This window comes from Sitophilus oryzae, unplaced genomic scaffold (genome assembly GCF_002938485.1).
Source record: "Sitophilus oryzae breed Bouriz unplaced genomic scaffold, Soryzae_2.0 scaffold_1297_pilon_pilon, whole genome shotgun sequence".
NCBI classification, from domain to species: domain Eukaryota; kingdom Metazoa; phylum Arthropoda; class Insecta; order Coleoptera; family Curculionidae; genus Sitophilus; species Sitophilus oryzae.
The window spans coordinates 3,342,879-3,369,729 of NW_022145945.1; the positions used below are offsets into that span (position 1 = coordinate 3,342,879).

The window sequence follows — 26,851 nt, forward strand, 5'->3', positions numbered from 1 at the left end:
TGGCATGTATCTGCATCACAGGTGCCATGAGAACATGTCCAACAGCAGCAATGGAGGTCATTCTAGACCTAACACCACTGCATATTGTCGTCGGTAGTTATGCCAATGCGACAATCATTAGAATGGTCATTGACGGAAACAGTACTGGGAGAATTTTCAGGTCAGGGGCTTGGAACACCCTCAAAAAGAAAATTCCACTTTTCCAACTCCCAGTGGATGACATACCAAGAATTTATAACTTTGAGAAACACCTCACTGTAGTATTGAGTAATAAAAATGATTGAAAGGAAGAAACGCTTACTCAGCATATAAAAGACCATACCATGACGTGGTATACTGATGCTTCCAAAACCAAAGTAGGGATAGGGATAGGAGTATTTGGGTCGAAAACTAAATACTCCGAACCAATGGGCACCTACCCCAGTATTCTTCAGGCAGAAATTTACGCTATCGAAAGATGCGTACAATTTATCTTAGATAGTTAATAATAAAATTAGATAGATAACTATCGAAAACAGGAACTTACCATCCTATCTAACAGTCAAGCAGCACTTAACGCGATCAACTCAGTAACCATCAATTCGAAGTTGGTCAAAGAATGCATAGAGAAGCTCTACAAATTAGGCAAAGAAAATAAAGTCCTCCTACTCTGGGTGCCTGCTCAGCAAGGGATGGAAGGCAATGAAAAAGCAAATGATCTAGCTAGGAACAGAACCGTTCTGTTTTCCAAACGGGAATTGACTGAAAGCGGAACTGAAGTGGAGAATCTGGAAGACTCCATCCGTAACTTGGAAGGGGTGTCCTCCAACGGTCTAAGACACTCGAAAAAGTTCCTCAGAACTTACGACCGAGAAAAATCAAAGGTTTTTCTTGATTTAAGTAAAAACAATCTTCGGATTGTCACGGGATTTCTAACAGGACACTCTCTTCAGCGAACACTCACTCAACGAACACCTCAGTAGGCTGAAGCTGAGAAACAACGGCGAATGCAAACTCTGTGGGGAAAATGAGGAAACACCAGAAAACACCAGAACACCTTATCACTGAGTGCGCCGAGACGACGACCATTCATGCCACGAACTTTGGTAAGGCTGATGTCGAGGATGGAGAGCTAGCCTCTGTGGAGCCGTCTCAGATACTGGCTTTTGTTAAAGCCCTGAGACTGTATGATCAGGAAAGGAGGACACACAATAGATCTATAAGGTCGCGGTGATTAACTCCCCTCCTAAACATTCTACATTTTACAATTATTCTAACTTGATGATGAACTGACTTCCAAATTCATGAAAAACTAGTGCATCAATATTTCTTCTCTTGACTTTTAGCGCGGTTATTGCAATTCAAGTTTTCTCAAAATCAAGTTATTTTTTAACGTACCCCGGTATAATCACACTGAAGAGGAAATAAGGTCAACGATTGTGTATGTTCTTCAGTATCGTCATCAGAGTCAAGTTCATGGTAAGGTAGTACTACTTATAGAAAAAGAAACTATTCAAAGAGGTTTAATACGTTTCTAAAAGTATGATATTAAAAATAATAGTGTTGTAATTATATTTTTAAAGGCAAATATGAGTGTTAACACTAGTGTGGTGATAATTTTTGCCGTTATTTCTGGTGTATTGTGTGGAAAATTTGTGCCAAAGTGGAAAAAACAGGTATGCATTTGGGATAATTTTATTTGCTTTAATTATTATTTAATAAATATTTAATTAATAATATAAGTAATTATTTAATTTTAAGTTTATCTCTCTAATTGTAAGCGTTACTCACAAAAAATTAAATAAAATTAAGAGAGAAGAAGGTAATATTCTATTCTTGTTTTTCAGTGGATATTGCGAATGAAATATTATTAAAAAATTAAATTATCTATATTTTTTTAAAAACCTCTTTAATACACCGTATGATTGAAAAAAAAACGACGTCCAGCTGGCTTGGACATGAACATTGATGACATTTACAATACGATTTTACATATAAAATGACAGCGATCTACATTTCATAGCCATCGCTGACGCCATTTTTTTTTCGATCCATACGGTATATCTATAATATAAAAATATCTACAAAAAGTTAAAAGACTTGAATCTAAAATTTCACACCTAACTAAAATTATTCGATATTTTTTCAAAACATATATTTTTTAGGAAATTATATTTAGGCTAGCCAATACAAAGCCTTTTAAAATTGAGGCGTCAAGTTGCAAAACCTGCCTTATCCATTTAAAAAAAATGGCCTAATGGCCTAAACATTATTATCGCATATTCTTATATAAAATTTACTACAAATTACGTTACTGCAGCAAAATCCGTATTATCCACTTATATTTGCTTTTTATTGTCATTATTTTTATATACAAATCCCGCATTTTTTCATCAGATTTTTACAACAGTATAATATTAATACTGACGTCTTTTCAAATCCTTACTTAATTTTAATAAAATAGTATATTTAATAAATCAAGTTAGGGTGCAAATACCGTATGATCTAAAAAAAGGTGTTCAGTAAGCTAGGAAATGACGATCGCTGACATTTCCCTTAAAAATATACATATAAAATGACAGCGTTCTTCATTTCATAGCCAATATACATCACACTGGAACAAAACCTGCCTTATCCGAATTATTTTTGTGTTTTTTTTTGTTTAAAAATTAAATACTAATTTTTATTTCTAGAAAAACGAGATACAAAACAATGATTCCACGTTTTTTGTAAATTAACGCTTTAAACATTTGCTAAAACAGTTTTTGCTTATTATCTCGAAACAATGTTTGTGGGATAAGACTGGTTTTGCAACTTGTTCTCAAAATACTAATTTTAAACATTTTATTTTGCATTATCAATTATTTTACTGATTTTTTAATATAAATAAAAACTAATTAATTGTTATTTCACAAGTCACATTTTTTTCTAATGCAAAAGCTTCAATAGAAATAACTAGATTTATGATTTATTTATTAGTTTTATTATTGAAATTTTGAGTGGCAATATTACGTTAAAAAACTTCACATTCACCATTTTGTACAGAAAATTATAAAACTAAACCACAGACTAAACGTTCAAACTATGCAAGCTTGTTTTATAGCCTATATATAATAATTATAGTAAATGGAAAAACTGAAAAAAACAATGTTACCCTATTTTATTTTAATTAAATAGTTTGGCTTAAAAAAGATGCATACAAAAATAAAATACCTGTTTTAGGCATGTGAAATACCAGCCTATCAAAATGAACACTCTCACTACGTATGTTCTGACGATGGGGAAGTAAAATGCCTTCCAGGATGGACAGGTGATCTATGTGACGTGCCCAAATGTAGACCTGGATGTGACCCAATGCAAGGGTGAGTATGGATACTGGACTATCCACTACCCTATACAAACACCTAAATAAAATTAAAATGATTGATTTAAGAAAATTTCAAATATTTTGAAATTCGATATTTTAACAACCGGTGTTAAAAAATGCAGCACTACCTACCAGTTATTGGTATTTTTGACAATGTTAGCCATGGGCCATGGTACAAAGAAAACAAGGTATAATCGATAGCGGCTCCAATTTCGTTAAGTTTGCGCATACCACCTGTGACGTCATACGCCATACAAAAAAATATCCATATTGTCCAATTGCCACCAATAAAAAAAGACCTAAAATAGGGAAGAATTAGGACATAACCCCAAAAGTTATGTTTTGACATCGAGCTTGACATTTGAAAAATTATTTTCACATTTTGACACAATCAAATTTCACAGATGACACAATCTGTTTGACAATTTGAAATTGGCGCGCAGAGCTTGCCGACCAATGGTGCCGTTTATCACCTGTGACGTAATGACCAACCTGCGCAATATCATACCTTGTATTCTTTGTACCATGGCCATGGGCTATTCTATATACCTATTTGCTTATTATGAAATGAACAAAGTTCTTACAGCTTTAGTGTATATTAATAAATAATATTTTCTTGCCTTTAGGTGTGTATTTTTTCTAATTTCGAAAAATTGAAAGTAGAAAAGAAATTAAAAGTAAAAAGAAAATTGTTTTGCTTGTCGTAAAGGGGGGAACCAAACTCCACTCCCACAACCGGTTTCTGGGCCTACCCTTCATCAGGTGGGCTGTCCAGGGGCTGGTTCTCACCGATATGGCAAGCAAAACATTTTCTATATCAACAGACGATGTAGTAAAGTGTCGGTGAGATATTAGTGCATCTCCCGTCAAAAAATGGGGCAAAGAGCGTTTTTCGGCCCGCTCAAATATATATGAAATGAACAAAATTCTTACAGCTCTAGTGTATATTAATAAATAATATTTTTTTGCCTTTAGCTGTGTAATTTTTCTAATTTCGAAAAATCGAATGTAGAAAAAAAATTAAAAGTAAAAATAAAATTGTTTTGCTTGTCGTAAAGGGGGTACCAAGCTCCACTCCCATAACCGGTTTCTGGGCCTACCCTTCATCAGGTGGGCTAGATTTTACTACATCGTCTGTTGTATAGAAAATGTTTTGCTTGCCGTATCGGTGAGAACCAGCCCCTGGACAGCCCACCTGATGAACGGTAGGCCCAGAAACCGGTTGTGGGAGTGGAGCATGGTTCCCCCTTTTACGACAAGTAAAACAGTTTTCTTTTTACTTTTAATTTTTTTTCTACTTTCGATTTTTCGAAATTAGAAAAAATACACAGCTAAAGGCAAGAATATATTATTTATTTGCTTATTATTTTACTATAACAATATTAACAAACTAAATAACTTTAACAAGGTATTCTGGTGTTTCTCCATTTTTCCCACAGAATGTGCCTTCGCCGTTGTTTCTTAACTTCAATCTACTGACGTGTTAGTTGAGGACACTGTGTCCTGTTAAAAACCCTATGGATAATCCAAAGGATGTTTTTACTTAAATAATGGAAAATCTTTGACTTTTCCCGTCTTAAAAAAGTTCTCAGAAATTTCTTTGACTGTCTTAGACCGTTGAAGGATTACCATTCCAAGTTACGGATGGAGTCTTCCAGGTTTGAGTTCCACTTGTTCAAGTTGGTTTCCACTTGTAAAGCAGAACGGTTCTGGTCCAGTTAGTGGAGTGTAGCTATTTTTCTAGCTAGATTGTTTTCTTTTTTATTTTTTGAGTAGGAGGACTTGCCTAATTTGTTCATCTTCTCTAGGCATCTTTGACCAACTTCGAATTGATGGTTACTGAGTTGATCGCTTTTTGTGCTGCTTGATTATCGGATAAGATGGCAATTTCCTATACATGTAATATAAGGCACTAATAGCGTTGATTGAAAGAATTGGTTAGGTTAGGTTGTACAGGGTGGGTCAAATTCGACGCTTTTAAATGGAAACACCCTTTACATCGGCGTCTGGAGCTCAATTTTCATCAAAAACATGATGGTGAAAACCGCACATCAATATCTGTTACCGTTTCGGAGTTACGGGGCGTTTTTCAAAAATGTGCATTTCTAACAAATCGCTCTAACTTTTTTGCTATGGAAAATTTTGTATTTCTATGAAAACATTTCCAAAGCACCTTTTTACGTAGAATTTAATGGTTTAAGTATATTTTTTTTTAAATTAATAATTTAAGAGTTATCAACAGACAAATTGATTTTTTATTTGGGACACCCAAAATTAACTAAAAAGAATTTAAAATTACCTTTCCAAAAATATAGCATACTTGATATTTTGTTATAATCCCCTTCGAAATAGAGAATTTTTAAAAGTTCGCCAGTTTTAACTAGTAGGCTTTGGACCCCTTATTGATGATATGCCCTTAATGGAACTCGAAAACATATTTTTCCAGCAAGACGACGCACCGCCTCTGAACGCTGAAGCCAATTTCAAAATTAATTGAATAGCTAACCAAGACCACAGCCGTTGACCGTCGAGGCCGACTGATTTAGTGCCCATGGATCTAATCCTATCGATATATTTGCGGAAGAATAAAGGTTACTTTCTTCCATATAATCTAGACAAGAATTAGAAAAACTTAGCAGTTATGAGAGGGTATCTTTCACCCCCACTGGCACTTGGAGTTAATGAATTCCGCGAGAAATGTTCAAAAACTGCCCCGTCTGTCCATAACAGAAGACGGCCGATATGTCGAACACCTGTAGCAAAGTATCATGTCTTGGTTTGCTATTTATTTTTATTGTTATTAGATATAATTTAAATGGGTGTTGATGTTGGTTAAATATATTTTAAATTGTTATAAAATTCTGCATCTCTCATAGCAAATATTATTTTCGTTTTAATTGATACTCACAGCTAGAATTTTTGTGCATTACAGCCGGTGCCGTTCAAAGCCTACTTATTTAAAGCGGGCGAATTTTTATATACTCTATATCTCGAAGAGGAATTGAGCAAAATATCAAGTGCGTTATATTTTTGGAAAGGTAATTTTAAATTCTTTTCAATAAATTAAAAGTAGACAGGGTGTCCCATATAAAAAATCAAATTTTCTGTTGATAATTCTTAAATTATTAATTTAAAAAAAATATACTTAAACCATTAAATTTTACGTAAAAAGGTGCTTTGGAAATGTTTTCATAAAAATACAAAATTTTCCATAGCAAAAAAGTTACAGCGATTTGTTAAAATGCATATTTTGTATTAAACACCCCGTAACTCCGAAACGATAACAGATATCGATATGCGGTTTTCACCATCACGTTTTTGACAAAAATCCAGACACTCCAGACACCGATATTAGTTTTTGTCTATCTCCTATAGAAAAGGGTGTCTCCCTCTGTGTTTCCATTTAAAAGCGTCGAATTTGACCCACCTTGTACAATCAACGCCAATAGGTTATTAGCCAAGTCAAGTACACAGTATAATCATAAAGGCCCCGTATACATCATTGTCCGTAACAGATAGATAAAAACTAACATTTATATGCTAAAATTTCATTCCATGTTGTTTTGATGTTTAATACACAACGTTACGGAATTCTAGTTGAAGCGTACCTAGCATAATACAAAGTAATGCATCTGCATAAACATGAATGTCTTCTTACAGTTACTGCAATCGACCCGGAGAATGTCTGTGTAAACTTGGATTCTACGGGGAAAAATGCAACAAGTGCATACCGTTGCCCGGCTGCCAACACGGCTATTGCAACACTAGTTTCGAGTGCATTTGCCACAAAGGATGGGATGGGCTATTCTGTTCGGAACGTAAGAATACCATTATTTACAGTATACCGATTTGGTCATTTTAAAAGCGTGTTCTGGATTTAACGTGTAAGACAGAGAATAATATAAATGACCGGTTGACAGACAGAGAGACAAAATCAAAAGCGGCATACAGTGTTGCCGGTTTTTACGTTTGAAGGAAGATTTACAAAAAAAAACTCTTTTGAAAACTTTCATGTATACAACTGAAATGAAGAAAATATATCTAAGCTAAATATAATCTATTGCATCTGTAGTAAAATGAGTAACTAATTGTGAAAAATAAGATTCCAATCCTAGATGTAACATTTTTTGTAAACGACTTCTTGTGCGCGGTTTGAACTTTTGATGCAAAATCCGACAATACGGTATAGAAGAAATGTACCAACCCAACTTTTATCTCTTTTTAATACACTTGATTTTCCATTAAGCTGCCTACATCACTGTCTTACATTATAAAATCCAGAATACACTTGTAAAAAGACCAAATCGGTATATTCAACATTTTTGCACATTTTTCTAGGTGTTGCACGCAATGCACGCAATTTCAAATGGAAATCATTAAAAAATATGAAAAAAGTTCTTATTAACATGAGTCCGATAATGTATTGTTTAAAGGTACAGGATGTGAAACAAAAATAAAATTGTTTTGGATTTGTTTTAAACATGCTGTAGTCGCCTTTCGAAATTTGTCAGTTTTATCGTTAGCAATCAGAGTCTAAAATTAGGCATAATTAAATTAAAATTATTAATGGCGTCTCAGAGGACAATTTATGGAAAATAATTGTGTAAAAGGTGCGCCACTGACTTTTTCTGCAAGTTCTTTTTTAGATAAAACAATTTATTTCTCTAGAACACTACTCTAGTTTACTCTAGATGCAAATTTAAATTTAAATTAATTGAAAGTTTTTCTATTATTCCTTAATTGGGTCCAGAGGCACGCCCCGCGCCGTGAGGGCCAGCCTCACTCTGGCAATATAATAATAAATTAGTCATAATTTATTTTTGTCAAAAATAATAGGTAGGAATACCGGATATTCCTCAAAAGCTCTCACCCCTACAATTATATTTTATTCCTTCAGATAAAAAAAATGACATTTGGTATGTTAGTAGATATATGTATTAGAACTTAGGATTGAAGGATTCAATAATTGTCTTCCGCCACTTCCTGTTTCACCGAAAATGACAAGTTTTGATTTTTAAATGACACCTTCGGTAGTTTTTTACTTTATTCGATCCGCGTCGGCGTAGCCAAGGGCGTAGATAAGGGGGGGGGGGTACTGGGGGACAGTACCCCCCCCTGACGGTTGACGAGATACGAGAATTGAAATAGTCATTGACTATGAAAGGATTTTTTTTAATTAAAATCCGACATATAAGAACACTTTGTGCTTTTTAATTATGTTGATTTATGTTTATAATATGTTCGATCTAATTAAAAAGCACACAAAGTGTTCTTATTGGCCAGACAGATTAGTGGTTAACTCTAATCATCCATAAAGATATTGAAATAAATGTTGATGCTGTTATTGATAGGTTTTCCAAACAGCGTACTAGAAAACTTGATTTTGTTTTGTAGTTTTATTTATAGTTTATAGTTTTTATAGTTTTTTTTGATAGTTTAGAGTTTTTTTTATAGTTTATAGAAAATTAACTAATAAACGTCGTTGTTTTATTTTTGTTTATGTTATTTACAAATCTATATTGTAATTTTTGTGTTATGTTTTTATATCTTTTTGAAGACAAAAAAATCGCCGTCGTTTTAATTCGACAAAAAAATTCCGACGGCGATTTTTTTTGCGACTTAATCATAGTACCACCCCCATAGCATACACCTATCTACGCCCCTGGACGTAGCGCGTATTTATGCGTCGGCGAAGGGGGCGTGGCTTGTTCGGGTGGTAGTTCTTCTGGAACTGGTCTACTTCTCTGTGCTGCTACTTTGGTCCTAGATATAGCTGGATGCCAAATTCTGTTAAGGTAGAAAGTTTCTTCCTTCCTGTTGAAATTATTTGGTTGTTTGTGAATTTCAACAGCTTCCCTGACCAGACGAGGATGATATCCAGATGTTGTGGCAATGACTTGGGTGTCTTCGATTTGGATTTTGTGGTTACCATCTCTTAGAGCATGTTCTGCTACGGCTGACTTCTCTGTTTACCCTAATCTGCAGTTTCTCTTGTGTTCCGTAAGTCTCGTTCCTACTAAGCGTTTGGTAGTTCCAATACATACGCTACCGCAGGAACAAGGTATACGGTAGATCCCTGCAGAGGATAATGGTTCTCTTTTGTCTTTGGCTGGTCTTAACAGTCCCTTATTTTCCGGGTAGGTTTTTATATGGTTTTGATGTTATGCTTCTTGAGAACTTTACCAATCCTATCGGTGACCTGGGAAACATATGGAAGGAAGGCTCTATTAATGATGTTTTCCTGTTCATTGACGTCAGGTCTCATCTGCCTAGGTGCCAGCGCCGCCTTTATATCTTTGTCATTATAGCCATTGGCAAGAAAGGCTTTATTTAAATGGCTTAGTTCCTCTTGGATGTGTTCATTAGCACAGATACGTCTTGCCCTATTTGCTAATGTTCCGATAATCTCCTGTTTTTGGCTTGGATGGTGATTTGATAGTTTGTGTAAGTACCGGTCTATATTAGTGGGTTTTCTTTATGGAGAGATTTGAAGAAAAAGCACTAGAGTCATCCGTTCTGAAGCCCGCTGTATGGTTTCGTTATGTGTATTGGTACTTGTGTAATTGTAGTACTACGTGTAATTTAAAAATTAAAAGTTGTAGTCATTTCCGGAAGATTGAATATAAAACACGTTAAGATTAAAAAAGTCTTGCGTAATAGTACAGCTTTGTTTTAATTTTAGCAATATGTCGGAAAGACTGTCATCTTACCAGAGGATACTGTGACGGACCTGGAGAATGTAAGTGTAGACTAGGATGGTCTGGGAGAACGTGCAAAGAATGCCAGGTCCTCCCAGGCTGCGTCCATGGGTATTGCGACAAACCTTTGGAATGTAAATGTCAGCCTGGCTACACAGGGATACTATGCCAAACACGTAAGTATTCTGTAATGTACACACATGGCCAAAACTATTGTATATATCGTTATACGGAAAAGAATTTAAAGAATCTTTTTTACACATAGCTTTGATAATCTGTAATACATTTTTTTTTGTTAAAATGGATATTGTAAACAATATTTATCGTTCAGACCCAATATTATTACAAATTCTTGCACATTTCGATTTGTGGTCTCTTGGGTTTCAGAAGAAATTTGACCATTGTTTTGGTCTTAAAATGCCTAGAAACATTATTTCGCAGTTTAATAGAGACAGAATAGTAACACTGTCTCAACAGGGCTATCGGCAAGTTGCAATAACTGAAATTGTAGGAGTTAACCAAAGCGATGTTTCGCGAATATTAAAAAAATTCTGGGAGACAAACGAGGTTACAGACCGGCCTGGAAGAGGGAGAAAGAAAGCTACAACAGCAAGTATGTCTACCTTTTGGGGAGTAGTTTTAGGGGGTAAAATTTTAACACCGTGCTCGGCCAGATTTGGCAGAAAAAATGGCCCCAAATGACCGAAAGTCAGTTTTTTGCAATAATCTGCCAAAATATGCAATTTAAAAAATTTTTCTTGGAATAAAAAATGACGCTTATGTAATTATCTACAAAAATGGTTCTTATAATTTTTTTTACGTAGAATTAGTAGTTTTCGAGATATTCCGCCTCGAAGATCCCTGAATTTTCCCTCCAAGTCTTAACGTATCAAAGATATATTATTTCATAAGCGTATCTTTGATTGATAGGACAAATTCTTTAATAACTCCACTAAAATTTAATATTTTTTGATGGTTCAAAGTTTCTTTAAAAGGTAGAGTCAACAGCCATCACATTATAGAACTTGTTTGAGTTTTGTTATATTTTATAATAAAAAAATCGGGCAAATATTCCTTACCCCAAAAATTTTCAAATTTTTACAAACTTATTCATATTTTCACTAATAATAGCTTATTTGTCAATATTTTTTAACAGTTGTCACATTTTAATAAAAAACATCTATTGGTGAGTGCTTTTTTCCTCTTTTTGGGGACTTCCGGAAAGTATCGTAAACCAAAGAAAATTGCATAATAACTTTATAAGTAACAAACATCAATGAAGAATTGTAAATCAATGACAAAAGTTCAAAATTACCTGCAATATCTTGCAACTCTTCAGAGCTCAGAGCATAATATTGTTCTTGTCCATTTTCCCAGATATAATTGACTACCTTCACCATATCGTCCGAAATATCAGCATCCAAGGGATCTCCTACGCCTTTTGATGGCCCGGCGGCTGTAGATCATGACTTATAAAATTGTGTATATGACAATGCTTGTAATATCTGGCACCCGCAAAAAATATCTTGACTTAAGAGCTATTATTAGTGAAAATATGTTATAAGTTTGTAAAAATCTGAAAATGTTTGGGTTAAGAAATGTTGGCCCGGTCTTTTTATTATCATAAAATATGACAAAATTCAAACAAGTTCCAAAATGTGATGGCTATTGACTCTACCTTTTAAATATTTTATTATATATTTATTTTAACTGTTAACCTAACTATTAACTATTAACCTTATCTAACCTAAGCTTCATTTTATTCCAAGAAAAATGCTGCAAATTGCAAATATTTGGCAGATATTTGTGAAAAACTGATTTTTGGGTCGTTTGAGACCATTGTTTCGGGCAAAGCTAGCTGAGCACGGTGTTACAATTTTCCCCCTAAAACTACTCCCCAAAAGGTCCACAATCCGCCTGAAAAGTCCCGGTTGACGAATTAGGCCGTGGTCCAGGGACGCGTCAAGTATTTTCGGCGCCGGCGTCGTCGTGCGAAATAAGGGTAGGCGCCTTTCTCCAATATTATAATATTGAGCCAATATTACCAATGACCAGCGGCGCGGCGCTCGACATTGGTGGATAATATATTTTCACGACTGGCGTTCATAGATAAAAGTATTACTTAAATTTTATGTTAATTTGTTGATAAGTTCCAAAAAATGGTTTTATTATTAATTATATATTAAGGACCGCAGGCGCCTTTAGGGCTTTGGCGCCGTCGTGCGCCGCACGACCATGCCCATATGGACGGCGCGTCCCTGCCGTGGTCGTCAATCCACTAACTGAAGAGTTTATTATAACAATTTCTAATAAAACCTAATTGTTTATTCGATAAATTAAGTTAAACAGACCGACATTATTTCTTTTCAGCTATTTGTTCCAAGACTTGCCATAAAGATAGAGGGTATTGTCGCAAACCTGGCGAATGCAGGTAAGAATGACAGAATCGTGAATAACAACACTTCCATTTATTGATATTTATTTCTCGACTCAAAATTGATTTAATTTTAATGTCAAAAATTAATCTAAACAATTATTAATTATTCAAACTAAAGCTTCATTCAGAACCTCCCAATTAGTGGAATAAATTAGTGGTTTCAATTACACTTTATACTTTTTACTTTAAGATCATTCACAGTATCTAAAAACACAAATAAAATTAATAAAATATTCTAGCAACAGGTTGCGTTAGTCTGTTGTATCCAAAGAGAAAGCATACTATTTAGCTTATAAAACAATAAATTTTTGATTTCTAACCAAAATTTTTCTTGACGGGTGATAATCAAAGGCCAAAATGACATTTCTCGCAAATTTTGAAGTATAATTATTAATTAGTGGAAAAGTCAAAAGTTTGTTAACTTTTTCCACTAATTGAAAATTACTACCACTAATTATGATGTTCTGAATGCTTACATTAAAATTAAGTGAACACACTTCTACGGCTAATTGAAACTACTAATTTATTCCACTGATTTCGAGGTTCTGAATGAAGCCTGAATGAAGGTGTACGCGCACTGAATCGGTACCAGTCCGGCGAGAAACGGCGAAGGCGGTGACTCGACTATCGTAGATAGGTAGAGGTAGGAATCTGGCCTCTACAGGCCGAAATGTTTTAGTGGACGCCGGCGCCGTCTATATGTACGACGGTCGCAGTCGCTTTTGCTGGTCGGTCCGATCCGATGCAGTGCGCGCGGAGTCTTAAGGTTGTCGCCCATTAGACCGCTGCGCGGCGCGGCGCTGGGAAGAGAATTTTTTCCGGCTGCGAAGGGACTACGCCCACTATAGCGCGCTTTTGAAACGCGACAACGCTATTTAGTTATAGTCGAAGTGTTTTTTACTTACTGTAGTTTAATTTTTAAAGTAATGAGTTCAAGTACGGACGAAAGCGTATTTTTTGTGCTCTACTAACAGAGGAAGAGGAAGAGGGGGTGAGGAAAAGTTTGGACTCATACGATTAACAAAAAAAGAAAGAAGTTTGGAAAATTTTACCATCTTTTTCCAGATTTAATAAAAGACAAAATCATTTTTTTCAATATTACAAAATATAAAGGAAACATTTTACGCACTCCTTAATTGAGGGTTTTAGAAGAAAAAACACCGGGTATATCTACTCATCATATTTTTTCAGAAGAGATAAATTACTAATGTTTTTGATAATTCTTATTTATTCTGATGTGTATATTAGTTATGTGATCAAAAAAACCCTGATCTTTTTTATATATTTAGGTAATTAGAATTTAAAAATTGGAGATTGTCACTTTTGTTAAAAAGTGGAGATTGCGAGTTTTACCTCTACGCCCCTCAATTATATTAAATCTTTGATAGAAAGGCATTTCGTCCATCTGTCTCTAGTGAGGAAGACTAAAAAAAATCATATTCCTTTATGAAAATCGATTTGCCTAATTTACCTTTAAAAATACAATTCTGCCATTGATACATATCACTAGTTCCTAGCCAAAAAGCCAACTGAAAAGACTCGAATGCAAAATTATTTCCCTTGTGAGTACGCACACTGCAACGCGCCGAAACGCGGGAGACGGAAAAAAGTTGCTAGAGAAGTCTTCCGACTTCTTGACGGAAATCCCGCGGCGCGCTTCTGCGCTGCGCGCTCTAACGTGCGTTGGTCCATTTAAATACATGGCAAGCAGACAAAAGAAATTTCCACATGGCGCCGCGCAGCGGTCTAGTGGGCGACAACCTTTAAGGTTGTAGCCCACTAGACCGCAGCGAAGAGAATGTGACTTTATATATAAACAAGGCTAATATACACATCAGAATAAATAAGAATTATCAAAAGTCGTCAGCTATAAGCGATTCATTATTGCATCATTAGTAATTTGTCTCTTCTGAAAAAATATGATGAGTAGAGATACCCGGTGTTATGCTTCTAAAACCCTTAATTGAGGAGTTCGTAAAATGTTTCCTTTACATTTTGTAATACTGAAAAAAATGCTCTTGTCTTTTATTAAATAAGGAAAAAAGATGGTAAAATTCTCCAAACTTCTTTCTTTTTTGTTAATCTTATGAGTCCAAACTTTCCTTTTCTTCTTCATCTGCTCTTCCTCTTCCTCTGTTAGAAGAGCACAAAAAATACGCTTTCGTTCGTACTTGAACTCATTGCTTTAAAAACTAAACTACAGTAAGTAAAAAACACTTCGACTAACTAAATAGCGTTTCCGCGTTTCAAAAGCGCGCTATAGTGGGCGCAGTCCCTTCGTAGCCGGAAAAAAATTTCTTCCCAGCGCCGCGTTCTAGTGGGCGACAACCTTAAGGCTCCGCGCGCACTGCATCGGATCGGACCGACCAGCAAAAGCGACTGCGACCATCGTACATATAGACGACCCAAGTAGCACAACAATATTGTTCCAAGATTGATCCAATGTAGAATATATATTGGGCCAAGCTAGTTTTTAATATCGGGCCAATAATAATTCGTCACTTTTTGATATATTGGCCCAACATTGTTTTTAAATATTGGTCCAACAAGTTACTAAAATATTGCCCCCATTAAAAATGTAATATTACGCCAACATTGGTAATCATAATACCACTAGTTTTTGTCCTTAATTTTATTTCAAATTTAGGGAAAACATAAAACAAAATACCCATGTGTGTATGGAAACTTTAATGTATTGAAGAAAACAATTTATCTTACAAAAATATTAACTAAGTAATAAAATAAGCCTACATATTATCTTCATGGCTGGTATTATTTTTAGCTAAAAAATACTTCAGTTAACACATAAAATTAAATTTATAAGGACACAAACCTCTAAATATTCTTCCCCCATCCCGGTCTCCGGCTGTCGCTAGTGAAATACCAATACATCGCGTAATGTCCAGATCAGTTGCGTCTGGAAAATGTACTTTCACTGCATCTATAAAATAATATAAAGTTTTTTGGGTTATCCTTTTTGTGTTTTGCCTTATTTTCTAATATGATGAGATGATATGCTCATAATATGGTTTATGCAAAGTGGCAGAAACTTAGAAGTAGGAGCGTTTTATTCAGTGGTGCAACTAGTTGTTTATGGTTTACATTGTGTGTAAGAGCCCAACATTTTAAATTATCTGCAAGTGAATTCTGATTATGATTTTCTAACACATTTGATATGGAATCGTAATTTAACTCTACAGTCTGTGTATTGCTTGCCCCCAAGTCCCCCGACTCTTCAAAAACAAAACTAAGACAGCTATCACTATTATTAACAATATTAGTAAGTTGTGTGTTAACTTCATTAATAGAACTTGTATTATCGTCTGATAGAAGTATAATGCTCTCCTGGCTTTCCAGGCGTTTCGTAGGACTGTCACCGTCAGACTCATCTTTATTTGCAAGAAAACTTTTAACAAACCTGTATTTTTTTGCCTTTCCCGACATTTACCTAAAAAATGTCTGTTTATTTACCTAAGTAGCAATACCGAATCTAAAAATATTTATTAACAAAGCGCCCTAACAATCTAATAAATTATACTCTCGATTACACATTGCTTCAAAACTACTATTGTGTGTTACAGGAAAAAAAAATATATTAGGTACTTACTTTTACTAAAGAAATATTCTTCAAGCTGGATTCAGTAAAATTTTCTGTGGTTGTAAGTTGTAAACCTAGGTACCCGTGAACCTACAAACAATACAGCTTATAGCTATAGCACATATTTCTTGTATTATACGTGTTAATTGTTAAGCATTGGAATAGGTTTATTCGACATACTTACTCAACTAACATCAACAGTACTTACTTTGATTTGATCACGATAAAAACACAATTTGCTTACAAAAGAAATCTTTCACTGTCACAGCAACAGCTTTTTATGTCATGTCAACTCGTCAGTAAAAGCGTCTAGGTCAGCGTTGCCAGGTGTCGGATATGAAATTATGGATCAATGTAGATCAAAGTATCGAATTTATTATAAAATTATGTTACAAGCGATATATTTGGCTGAGGGAATTCTCTAAAAAATATAATGATAGCAATAAATTTGGATTCTATTTTTTGTCGGTTTAACTTAATTTTAATAGGTTTCAACCAGCTATTAAACGTATTTTCTCAGTCAGTTTTATATTTTGGGGTCTGGTTTCTCTTCCCGCATTTTAAAATCGGAATTACTTGATTTGCCGCGGATATTTACTGCTTTATACCTTAACATTTTTTTTAAACTTTAAAACCACTTGAGTTATTTTGCATTAACTACCTTAAAGTTAAATTATTTCTCATAAAAATATATTTCATGGTTGATAAAACATTAATTGTAACAGGTTACCAAATTATGTTTCAACTATCGATTATGGTACAGATTTTTTTTGGGAAAATTTTGTTATAATAATTGGATAATTATGTTACATCTGGCAACACTGATCTAGGTACCGGAACGCGGCCCGGCGCGCGGCGATTCCAAAGCATCACCCGGCGCCGGCGCATGCGTATTGGAACGGCAGAAGAAAGTAATGCTTCAATAGAGTCTGGTTTCTAAAGCAGCGTGTAGCTCCGTGGTTGAGGCTGCCGATTCGGGAGCGACGGGTGATGGTTCGAGCCCCGGCAGAGGCAGAGCTTTTTTTTATTTTTTTTTCAGCTGTTTTTATTTATTTCTTTATTTATTTAAAATAAATTAAAATACGCCAAATCGCCTTGGTTAGTCTTTGGTGTAAGTTTTTTTTTATTTATAGATTACACGCGAAATACCCGATCGATCCTTGGCGCTAGATGCTTTAGGAATCGAGCAAGAATTTTAAAAGCAAACTTTTATGAAAATCATGAGATAGTAGGGATGCAAGCCACATGTCAAAGTATCAACCCAGGTATCGATATCTACTATAGGTAGCGATTTTATTCTAAACAGAATGCATTTCAATATTGTTCCAATTTAGTTAATTATGTAAATGCCAATATCCAAAACATCAATATAAAAGGCATATTGGGCCAATGTCACAATAAAATATTGTTAATGCCAATCATGGGCCGACATTGATTATTTTCAATATTGGCGAAAACTAAGAAACTAATATGGGTACAATATTGTTTACCAAGATTAGATGTACTGAATAAAATACAATATTGACCCAACATTGGCACAACATTGATGTGCGAACGAAAATGAATCAATATTGAGCCAATATAGAAACAATGAGCAGCCAATATTTCGTGCTACTTGGGGACGCCGGCGTCCACTAAAACATTTCGGCCTGTAGAGGCCAGATTCCTACCTCTACCTATCTACGATAGTCGAGTCACCGCCTTCGCCGTTTCTCGCCGGACTGGTATGGATTCAGTGCGCGTACACCTTAAAGGTTGTCGCCCACTAGACCGCGGCGCGACGCGGCGCGGCGCCATGTGGAAATTTCTTTTGTCTGCTTGCCATGTATTTAAATGGACCAACGCACATTAGAGCGCGCAGCGCAGAAGCGCGCCGCGGGATTTCCGTCAAGAAGTCGGAAGACTTCTGTAGCAACTTTTTTCCGTCTCCCGCGTTTTGACGCGTTGCAGTGTGCGTACTCACAAGGGAAATAATTTTGCATTCGAGTCTTTTCAGTTGGCTTTTTGACTAGGAACTAGTGATACGTATCACTGGTAGAATTGTATTTTTAAAGGTAAATTAGGCAAATCGATTTTCATAAAGGAATATGATAATTTTTATTTATAGTCTTCCCTCACTAGAGACAGATGGACGAAATGCCTTTCTATCAAAGATTTAATATAATTGAGGGGTGTAGAGGCAAAACCGGCAATCTCCACTTTTTAACAAAAGTGACAATCTCCAATTTTTAAATTCTAATTACCTAAATATATAAAAAAGATCAGGGTTTTTTCACCACATAACTAATATACACATCAGAATAAATAAGAATTATCAAAAGTATTAGTAATTTGTCTCTTCTGAAAAAATATGATGAGTAGAGATACTCAGTGTTTTGCTTCTAAAACCCTCAATTGAGGACTGCGTAAAATGTTTCCTTTATATTTTGTAATACTGAAAAAAATGATCTTGTCTTTTATTAAATCTGGAAAAAGATGGTAAAATTCTCCAAACTTCTTTCTTTTTTTGTTAATCGTATGAGTCCAAACTTTTCCTTACCCCCTCTTCCTCTGTTAGAAGAGCACAAAAAATACGTTTTCGTCCGTACTTGAACTCATTGCTTTAAAAACTAAACTACAGTAAGTAAAAAACACTTCGACTATAACTAAATAGCGTTGCCGCGTTTCAAAAGCGCGCTATAGTGGGCGCAGTTCCTTCGCAGCCGGAAAAAATACTCTTCCCAGCGCCGCGCCGCGCAGCGGTCTAGTGGGCGACAACCTTTAGACTGTAACATTTAATTTTAACATTCATTTTGAACTCTTTGCCCTTAGTTGATTTCAAATCAATGTTAAAATTTTTTACACTTCTTATTTTTTACTTTACACATTGAATCATTTCTTTTTTTAGATGCAAAGTTGGCTGGTGGGGTAAAAACTGCGACAAGTGTTTTGCTTATCCAGGATGTGCCAATGGAACATGTAACAAGCCATGGGAATGCAACTGTGCCAAAGGTTGGGGTGGCATGTTATGCGACGAAGGTACATAAAAAATATAACTAATATCATTTTTAATATTAGGCACTCACAAGGTACTCACCATAAAAAAATTATTTTTTTCAAACGTCACAAAAGCATTAATTTTTGCGACGTGATTGACAATAAAATATAAAGCACTTTTACGCCTAAGCATAAAAGCACGAAAAAATATATTATTAAACTGACATAAAGTGTCAAATTCAACGAGCGCAACCATAGTTTCTCGATATACAAGGTGGTGCGAACTGTATTCCGGAAACTTCAGCAGCATATTCTGCAGATAAAAATAAGTAAAAAAGTTTATATAAATGTATGTCCTTAAATGCTTAGTTTCAGAGATACAGGATGTAGAAGGTTTAATTTTATTTCGATTTTTTCCAAATAATTTCTGAAGTATTTGGTGTCTAGGAGTTTTTTGACATGAGAAATTTGATTTTGATGTCAATATAACTCCTACTAGTAGAGGGCGCCACCTGCATGTGTTTTAACTGCTTTGAAGCGTAATGACTTTTTGTCCGTACCTGTATAAAACTACCGAGGGAAAAAATTTACATCTCTGTGATTTTTTACGTAAAAAATATCTCTTTGTAAAAATCGCTACAAGCAACCGTTCTCAAGATATTTGGAATGGTAATAGCCAATACATGTCATTATTGACGAAAAATAAACACACTGAGTACATTAGTTATTTCACTGAAATAATAAATTTGGTAATTTTTATTTTTTTTTAATTAATCATTTTTGCAAAAAATAATGATAAAACAGTTTCTGTTGAACTTTTGACACAAACATATTTCAAATTTATGATTTCAGTCTAATAACTATTTAGTCAACATGCTTAATTTGTGTCAATGATGTATATATTGATAATTTAGATTCCAAATATCTCGAAAACCATTAATCGTAGCGATTTTAACCAAAAGACCTTTTTTACGTTAAAAACATCGTAAATGTATACTTTTTTATTCATTAGTTTTATACAGGTACGGACGAAAAGTTATTACCACTATTACCACAGAATATCTAGCTACGCAACAGAAGCCTCGTTACATGTATAAAATTGTAGGTAGCAAAAGGAGACAGGCTTTAAAAGCCTGTCTCCAAATCAGATATTTTGATGTGGTAGTTTCACTACTACATAATAGAGGGCAATAAATTTAAAAGAAAACAGTTTTCTACAAACAAAATTTTAAAGAATTTTGTGCAGTGTTGCCATTGTGTAATTCATATCGTAATACTTCCTGATAAAGCCTACCTTCAAATTTGCTACATCATTTAAACATATTAAAATAGATCAGAGCTGTTTTTTTTCAGTTGGCCATGTTAGTTGGAATTAAATCTTATGAGCTAAATTACAATCACTTCCTCGCGTTTGATTGTATAATTGAATCCTGAATTTTCATTTTAATTCGGCGACAATATAATAAGTATTGTTCTACTATTATGATACCACTTCCTGACGATCGATTGTGTTCATACCAAGTTCATATTGTATAATCGGGAAAAAACGGCGTTAGCGATAGCTATGAAATGAATATCGCTGTCATTTTATATGTAAATTTATATGGGAAATGTCATCGATCGTCCTTTTCCAGCCAACTGGACGCCGTTTTTTTCAGAAGCATATCAAGTGATACCATAATATAGTACTATGTATAAACTTGGTATACTACGTATCTTCGGTTACATTGTAATATGATTGAACTATGATGTATATAAAGTGGTACCTTAATATAGTACCATATTACGATACCATTTCATGGCGTTCGATTATTCTTAAATTTGGTATACTACGGATCTTCGGTGACATTGCAATATCATGGTACCTTAAAGCATATCGAGTGGTACCATAATATAGTTGGTATACTTGCGTTTCTTTATAAAGATTTATTTAATTAATAATTTTAATTTATTTTACGAATTTTAATTTATTGTTTTATGTCGTGAAGAAAACGGAAGAAATTTGTTATTATAGTATTTTTTAGTCAGTTAACATTTTTTGTACTGCATTTTAATAAATTATTTCCATTATTATTAAACTTATATTTCATTACTAACGTTCCAGGTTCCAGCATTAATAAATATCACTATCAATCGCCCTGTATATTATTAATTTTAAAGGTAATTAAAGGTATTTTCTTAGTTAACATTATAAGGTACTGTATATTAAAAATGTATATGTTTTGTAATAATATACTTAAAACTATTTTAATAGCCAAAGGAATAATTAATATAAGTGTATCTGACAAGAAAAGAAGAATAGAAAGAAACACATACTGCATTATACACAATAAAAAGAATGGGATGCCAATTCAAGTCTTTTTGAATCTGGCAATTGTGCATTTTTAGCCGAGCTTCAAGGCCGTCGACGTGCCGTAGATCTACGTCGATCCAAAACCGAAAGTTCAAAATTTCTAATTATATTCTGATTATGATATTGTCGCGCCATCTAGTATTCTATTTGTGCAATTTTAGCTCTTTCATTTCGAGTATTTTTCTGTTGCGTAGCTAGATATTCTGTGCTATTACTCTTCAAACTAGTTAAAAAGTAGGTAGGTGGCGCCCTCTACTAGTAGGAGTCATATTGACATCAGAATAAAATTTCTCCTGTCAAAAAACACCAAGATACCAATTTTCTTCTAAATATTGACGTCACTTCAGAAATGAATTGAAAAAAATAAAAATAAAAATGAAACTTCTACACCCTGTATCTCCGAAACTAAACATTTTAGGACATATATTTAAAGGAACTTTTTTACTTATTTTTATCTGCAGAGTATGCTTCCGAAGTTTCCGGAATACAGTTCGGACCACCCTGTATAATTTACATACGAGGTATGCCTTTAAATATTTATTATATTATTTGGAACGTTTAAAATAGTATATTAAACGAGTTTCGAAAACGACGTTATGCACACGAGTTCGACAGTTTGTTGGTTCGAGCCACAGGCAAGAGCCACAAGTCGAACGAGTGTACATAGAAGTTTTCGAACGAGTTTTTTACGCTGTTTTTTCTACGACTACAAATTAGCAGCAGACTCACTCAATTTTTGCCAGTTTTGTGGAATAATTCGCGATGTAATGATGACACTTTTCTGACGGCTGCGTTGCGTTTGGCGTTTCAGCTAAATATTGGTGGTTAAAAATGTTAAAATTGACACATGTCGTGTACAATAAGACATATATCGTGAGCTAAATCCTTATCACACGACAGTTTGCAAAACGCAAATTTCAGATCGAGTTTTCCGTGTGTCAAACTGCATTTTCTAGGCTAGTCGTAGAAAAAATTATTTGTGGCGTTTGAAAAAAAAATAGCATGTTCTATTCGGAGTAAAAATGACTTTTTCTGCCTCGACTGTATGTCAAACGTACAGCATCGCCACAAAAAGTGTCATTTTTACTCCTAATAAAACAATATATTATTTTGTTAAACTGTGTAACCAAATTAATTTAAATTAAAAAATACTTATTTAACCAAGGCTATGTATCTAGCCAAGAAATATTTGTATTGGTTTTAGCTTTTTTTTTCATTTCGCTATTAAAAATTAACTAAGGCTTGTATTGATATGACCGAAAAATTAATGTTTCAAGAAAATTACTCACGAAATTATTGCACAGGGTATTTTAAAGTTATTGTAAAAAAGAACCCTTCGACTAACCCTATGTAATAAGACAAATAAAAAAGTTTATAACTGGGTTTACCAATTAAAATAGATATCTTTATATACAGTTTGCTAAAAGAAATATGAAAATAGTGCTAAAAAATGTGGCACTTAGCAGAAATAAATTAATTTCATTTTATTAATGATCATATTGATTTCAGAGTTAAACTACTGCGAAAAAAACAACGAAACTTGCAAGAACGGCGCGAAATGTATCTCGTTACTTAAAGAAGATGGTTCTTATAAATGCATGTGTAGAGAGGGTACTTATGGAAGAAACTGTGAAAGATCGGAGTACTCAACAACCAGGAAGCCAACAAAAACGACTACTCAAATTTCCACAAGCGAGTCCACTACAAAATCATCGAACTCAACAACGCAAAGTACCTTAGAGGTACTTACAGAAAGTACAGAGATTACAACTACGATTCAATACGAACAAAATGAAGCTACCTAAATAGCACGTAGATGTTAAGAAGAATGTTTATTTATTAATTTATTTTTATTATTTATAGGCAGTTAAGTAAATTACACTGAGAACATATGTGTTTTATTTTTTTTTGATTATCTAGAAGAAATATCCAATCAATTTTTTTTTCTACGATAGTGCAAAAAGTATCTATTTTCTACACTACAGAGTGAGTTTCCTTCGATGTTCTCTATGGGTATCTCGGAAATTACTGGAGATAGAGAGTCGGTTAAATGGGAAAAGAATTGCAGTTTTGTGGGGTCATAAATATGCGCCTTTCAGATTTTTGAAAAAGTTCATGGCTTACTAGATATTTCGAAAAAAAACAAATTTTGGCTCTTTTAAAAACTGTCCCTAATTCCTTTATAATCTATTTTAGACAAAAAGTTTTCAGATAAAATTTGTAGATAATCACATCTCTAATGAATTTGTGTTCTCCGATTTTTTCTAAAGCCTGTCATTTTTGACACATGACACAAACATATGTTTTTTTAAAGGGAAACCATAGTTCGCCATGACTTCATAAAAAGCGCCATTTTTATGCTTTTCAGCGATATAAACTATAACATGTTTTTTTTTCAAAAAATTACTGGGTTATAGCCAATTTTTTTCTTTCTTGACTAGGAAACTCACCCTCTATATACTGTATTAAAAGTAAAATCTTTTACACTAGAGCAAAAAAAAAACAACTTGACATTATTAATGACGAGTTTAACTATAGAGAAAAAAAATTTACCTTGATTTTGTTAATCCAAATTGTTACTAATCCAAGTATATTTTTGTTAGTCGCTATAAAGTTTTATAATAAAAAACAGTAAGTAAGTAAATTAATAAGTTAAAAAATAAATTGGCTTTGCCCAGGAATCCAACCCTCAAACTTCCAATTGGTTAATCATAGTAATTTTTAAGTAGTCAGTTGAAAACATTGTATTACGTGATTTGCTGTAAGCTGTTAAAAATGTCGAGCTCGGATAGCGACCAAGAAATTATTGCATGGTACCCCTCCAGATAATTGAAATAGCAAATGAAGCTACGACAGATTTATTACCCGACAAATGTAAAAAGGTGTATGAAATTTGTTATAAACGGGTCATTGAGGGGTGCACCACAAAGTTTGTTTTAGAAGAAGAAATCTGTAGGATTCCGTCCGAAGAAATCAAAAAATTTTACCCGGCAGGAATTTGATAAATTTTCAACTGAAGCTCCAGATCATAAATATCTTATGATGAAGGTAACACTACAGTGTTTAACTACATAAAATTTTCTTATTTTTTTTATATTACTGTAGATAGTTGCAGTATTTGGCGTTCAAAAGCATGCAGCAGGGACGAGTTGCAGAAACTAATATTAAATGATCTTAATGAAACGGGTTCGAAAATAATTGTGAGAATTCCTGTGATAGCAAGACGAACAAACCTCGATCATTTGTAATAAGCCGTAAAATCAGAAGTTTTATTGCTTTTTTCCATAGTAACTGTTAAAATTGCCCTATATCTATCAAAATAGTACCTAGATAAAATAGTACTTTAACCACAAGGGTAGATTAAATGATACTTTAACAGCGAGGATCGGTTAAAAACTTTATTTCTTCTCGCACGTATTTTAATCGCTTCCATTTTTGAAAATTTTTGTATTTCTTTTCATAAGTTATTCAAGATTTAAATGGAAGTAGTTTGGATATGGCGTTTGCGGCCTCAGCCTCAATATCTTTTGGCAATTTACTTATTTCGTTTTGAGCCATTTCTGGCTCCAATTCAATCAGCAATCGACACGAAAGAGAATTAAAAAATATTGACTCAAAACTGACAACTAAAGAGACAGCTTTATTTATTTGTCAAATTACATAGAAACCACCACCAACCCAGCACAATATTTTTTCTACTCGTAATAAATTCGTTGAAATAATAATTTCTGAATATTTTTTAAAACGTAACTCGCTATGGAAAAAAATATTGTTGTATACACGACGATAAAATTGCATTATCGTCTCCTAAAATTATAATTCATTTTCATTCATTCATTTATCTTTTAGGTCGACGATAAAATACCATTTTATCGTCTTGTAGAAAATATAATTAGTATTTAACTTATTATAGTTGAAATGTATCGCAAATATGCATTGCTTCGTCCTCAATCTACCAGCCATAATAGATTTTTTATAAGATATTTTAATGGAAGGTTCTCAGTACAACCTGTTGGAGTAAATACTTTCAGTAAAATTCCTAGTGACATTGCGAAATCTAGGAGCCGTATTTCTAAGGAAACCAAATGTAACTCAAGAAATTGTGGCAAGAATAATGGCAGGAAATGGATGTTTTTAGGCACTACAGAAAATTATTAAGAGTAAGAACATCTCTAGAAGTTTAAAAATCAGAATGTACCAAACAATGATACGACCAATAGTGCTGTATGCATGTGAAACGTGGACGTTCAATGCAACGGAAAGTTCGAGGCTAGAGATTTGGGAAAGAAAAATACTAAGACGGATTTTTGGATTAAAGAAGATAGACAACATATGGACCAGAAGAACAAATGAAGAATTAAAACAACTATATCGGGCACCGAGTATAAGAGAAGTAGCAAGAGCACAAAGACAGAGACGGCTGGGACACATTTAAAGAATGTCTGAAGCAAGAATTCCTAATATGATAATGAAACGTAAATTAAGTGGAAAGAGAAGAAGGGGAGACTGAGAACCAGATGGAAAAAGGATATTGAAGAGGACTTGAGAAGGATAAGAGTGGATGGGTGGAGAATAAAGGCGAAAGACAGAAACAAATGGAGAAAGATAATCAATCAAGCGATGAACCTTTAGGCTTTTAGAGCTATTATATATTGCCTAACCTTAGTATTAAAGACCTAACCTTAGTATTAAAGATCCAATGGAATATACAGGACATTATTTCCGCAGATCTGCAACACTGCTTGTGGAATCTAGGGCAGACATGTTAAAGCTAAAACGTCATGGAGTATGGAAGTCTTCAAATGTATAGCTGAGGGTCACATTGAAGAGTCACTTTCCAAAGAAAAAAACGAAATAGCTACTCAAAAAGGAAGGTAAATGCTGCTCCTGGAAGGTAAACCAAGTACCAGTACTGTAGCGTTTTTTATAAAACATTACCACTGCGAACGGCAGCTTTTCATCGGAGAGTAGTCGTGGATAAGGTATTTCACTAGAGAGAAAACTAATCAATAACAATAAACAAAAAAATATAGATATTGGGCGCCAGGCATGTACAGAGAAAGAAAACACAGTTGTATATTACTTAAAACTAATGACTATATTTATTCATGATGTTCTTTGTTGGTACATCACATTGTAGAGTTCTAATAAATATATAGTGGTTATATGTCAAAGAAAGTGGTGTTAAGAATTGTACTAAATATCTATGAAAACAACTATGATAAAATACAAGACATGTAAAGATTAAGAGAATATATGACATGTAGCATTACTTTAATTAATTTGATATATTTTATATGATGTTAAATCGAAGATGTTGCAACCCGTAGATTCTAGAATCTATGTTTGGTTATTGATCTGTTAAAATAATGCAATAATAATATCTATGAAAGTAATACTATTATAAGACGTAATGTAATGAAACTTAAGATCTGTATCATAT

General features: G+C 33.9%; 1 protein-coding gene and 1 long non-coding RNA gene across 2 annotated transcripts; one reads left to right on the plus strand and one right to left on the minus strand.

Annotated features, from left to right (window-relative positions):
* The first annotated feature begins 1,433 nt into the window (after positions 1–1,433).
* On the plus strand, positions 1,434–23,289 carry LOC115874575 (delta-like protein 1). The gene is made up of 7 exons (XM_030889768.1): positions 1,434–1,655; positions 3,202–3,341; positions 7,007–7,164; positions 10,029–10,220; positions 12,415–12,475; positions 18,967–19,097; positions 22,918–23,289. Exons 1-7 carry the CDS (start codon positions 1,569–1,571, stop codon positions 23,211–23,213), a joined length of 1,065 nt encoding a protein of 354 aa, XP_030745628.1. The 5' UTR covers positions 1,434–1,568; the 3' UTR covers positions 23,214–23,289.
* On the minus strand, positions 15,155–17,676 carry LOC115874576. Its single transcript, XR_004048857.1, has 4 exons — positions 16,288–17,676; positions 16,089–16,169; positions 15,315–15,422; positions 15,155–15,263 (listed from the first exon to the last, which is right to left on the minus strand). It is a non-coding gene; the product is annotated as an uncharacterized LOC115874576 (long non-coding RNA).
* Positions 23,290–26,851: the final 3,562 nt, after the last annotated feature.

Excerpts from the sequence above, each read along its gene's own strand:
- LOC115874575 (XM_030889768.1), top strand. The coding sequence starts at position 1,569 with ATGAGTGTTAACACTAGTGTGGTGATAATTTTTGCCGTTATTTCTGGT. Across the intron at positions 7,165-10,028 it reads TGGGCTATTCTGTTCGGAAC|CAATATGTCGGAAAGACTGT; the intron begins GTAAGAATACCA and ends TTTTAATTTTAG. Across the intron at positions 12,476-18,966 it reads CGCAAACCTGGCGAATGCAG|ATGCAAAGTTGGCTGGTGGG; the intron begins GTAAGAATGACA and ends TTCTTTTTTTAG.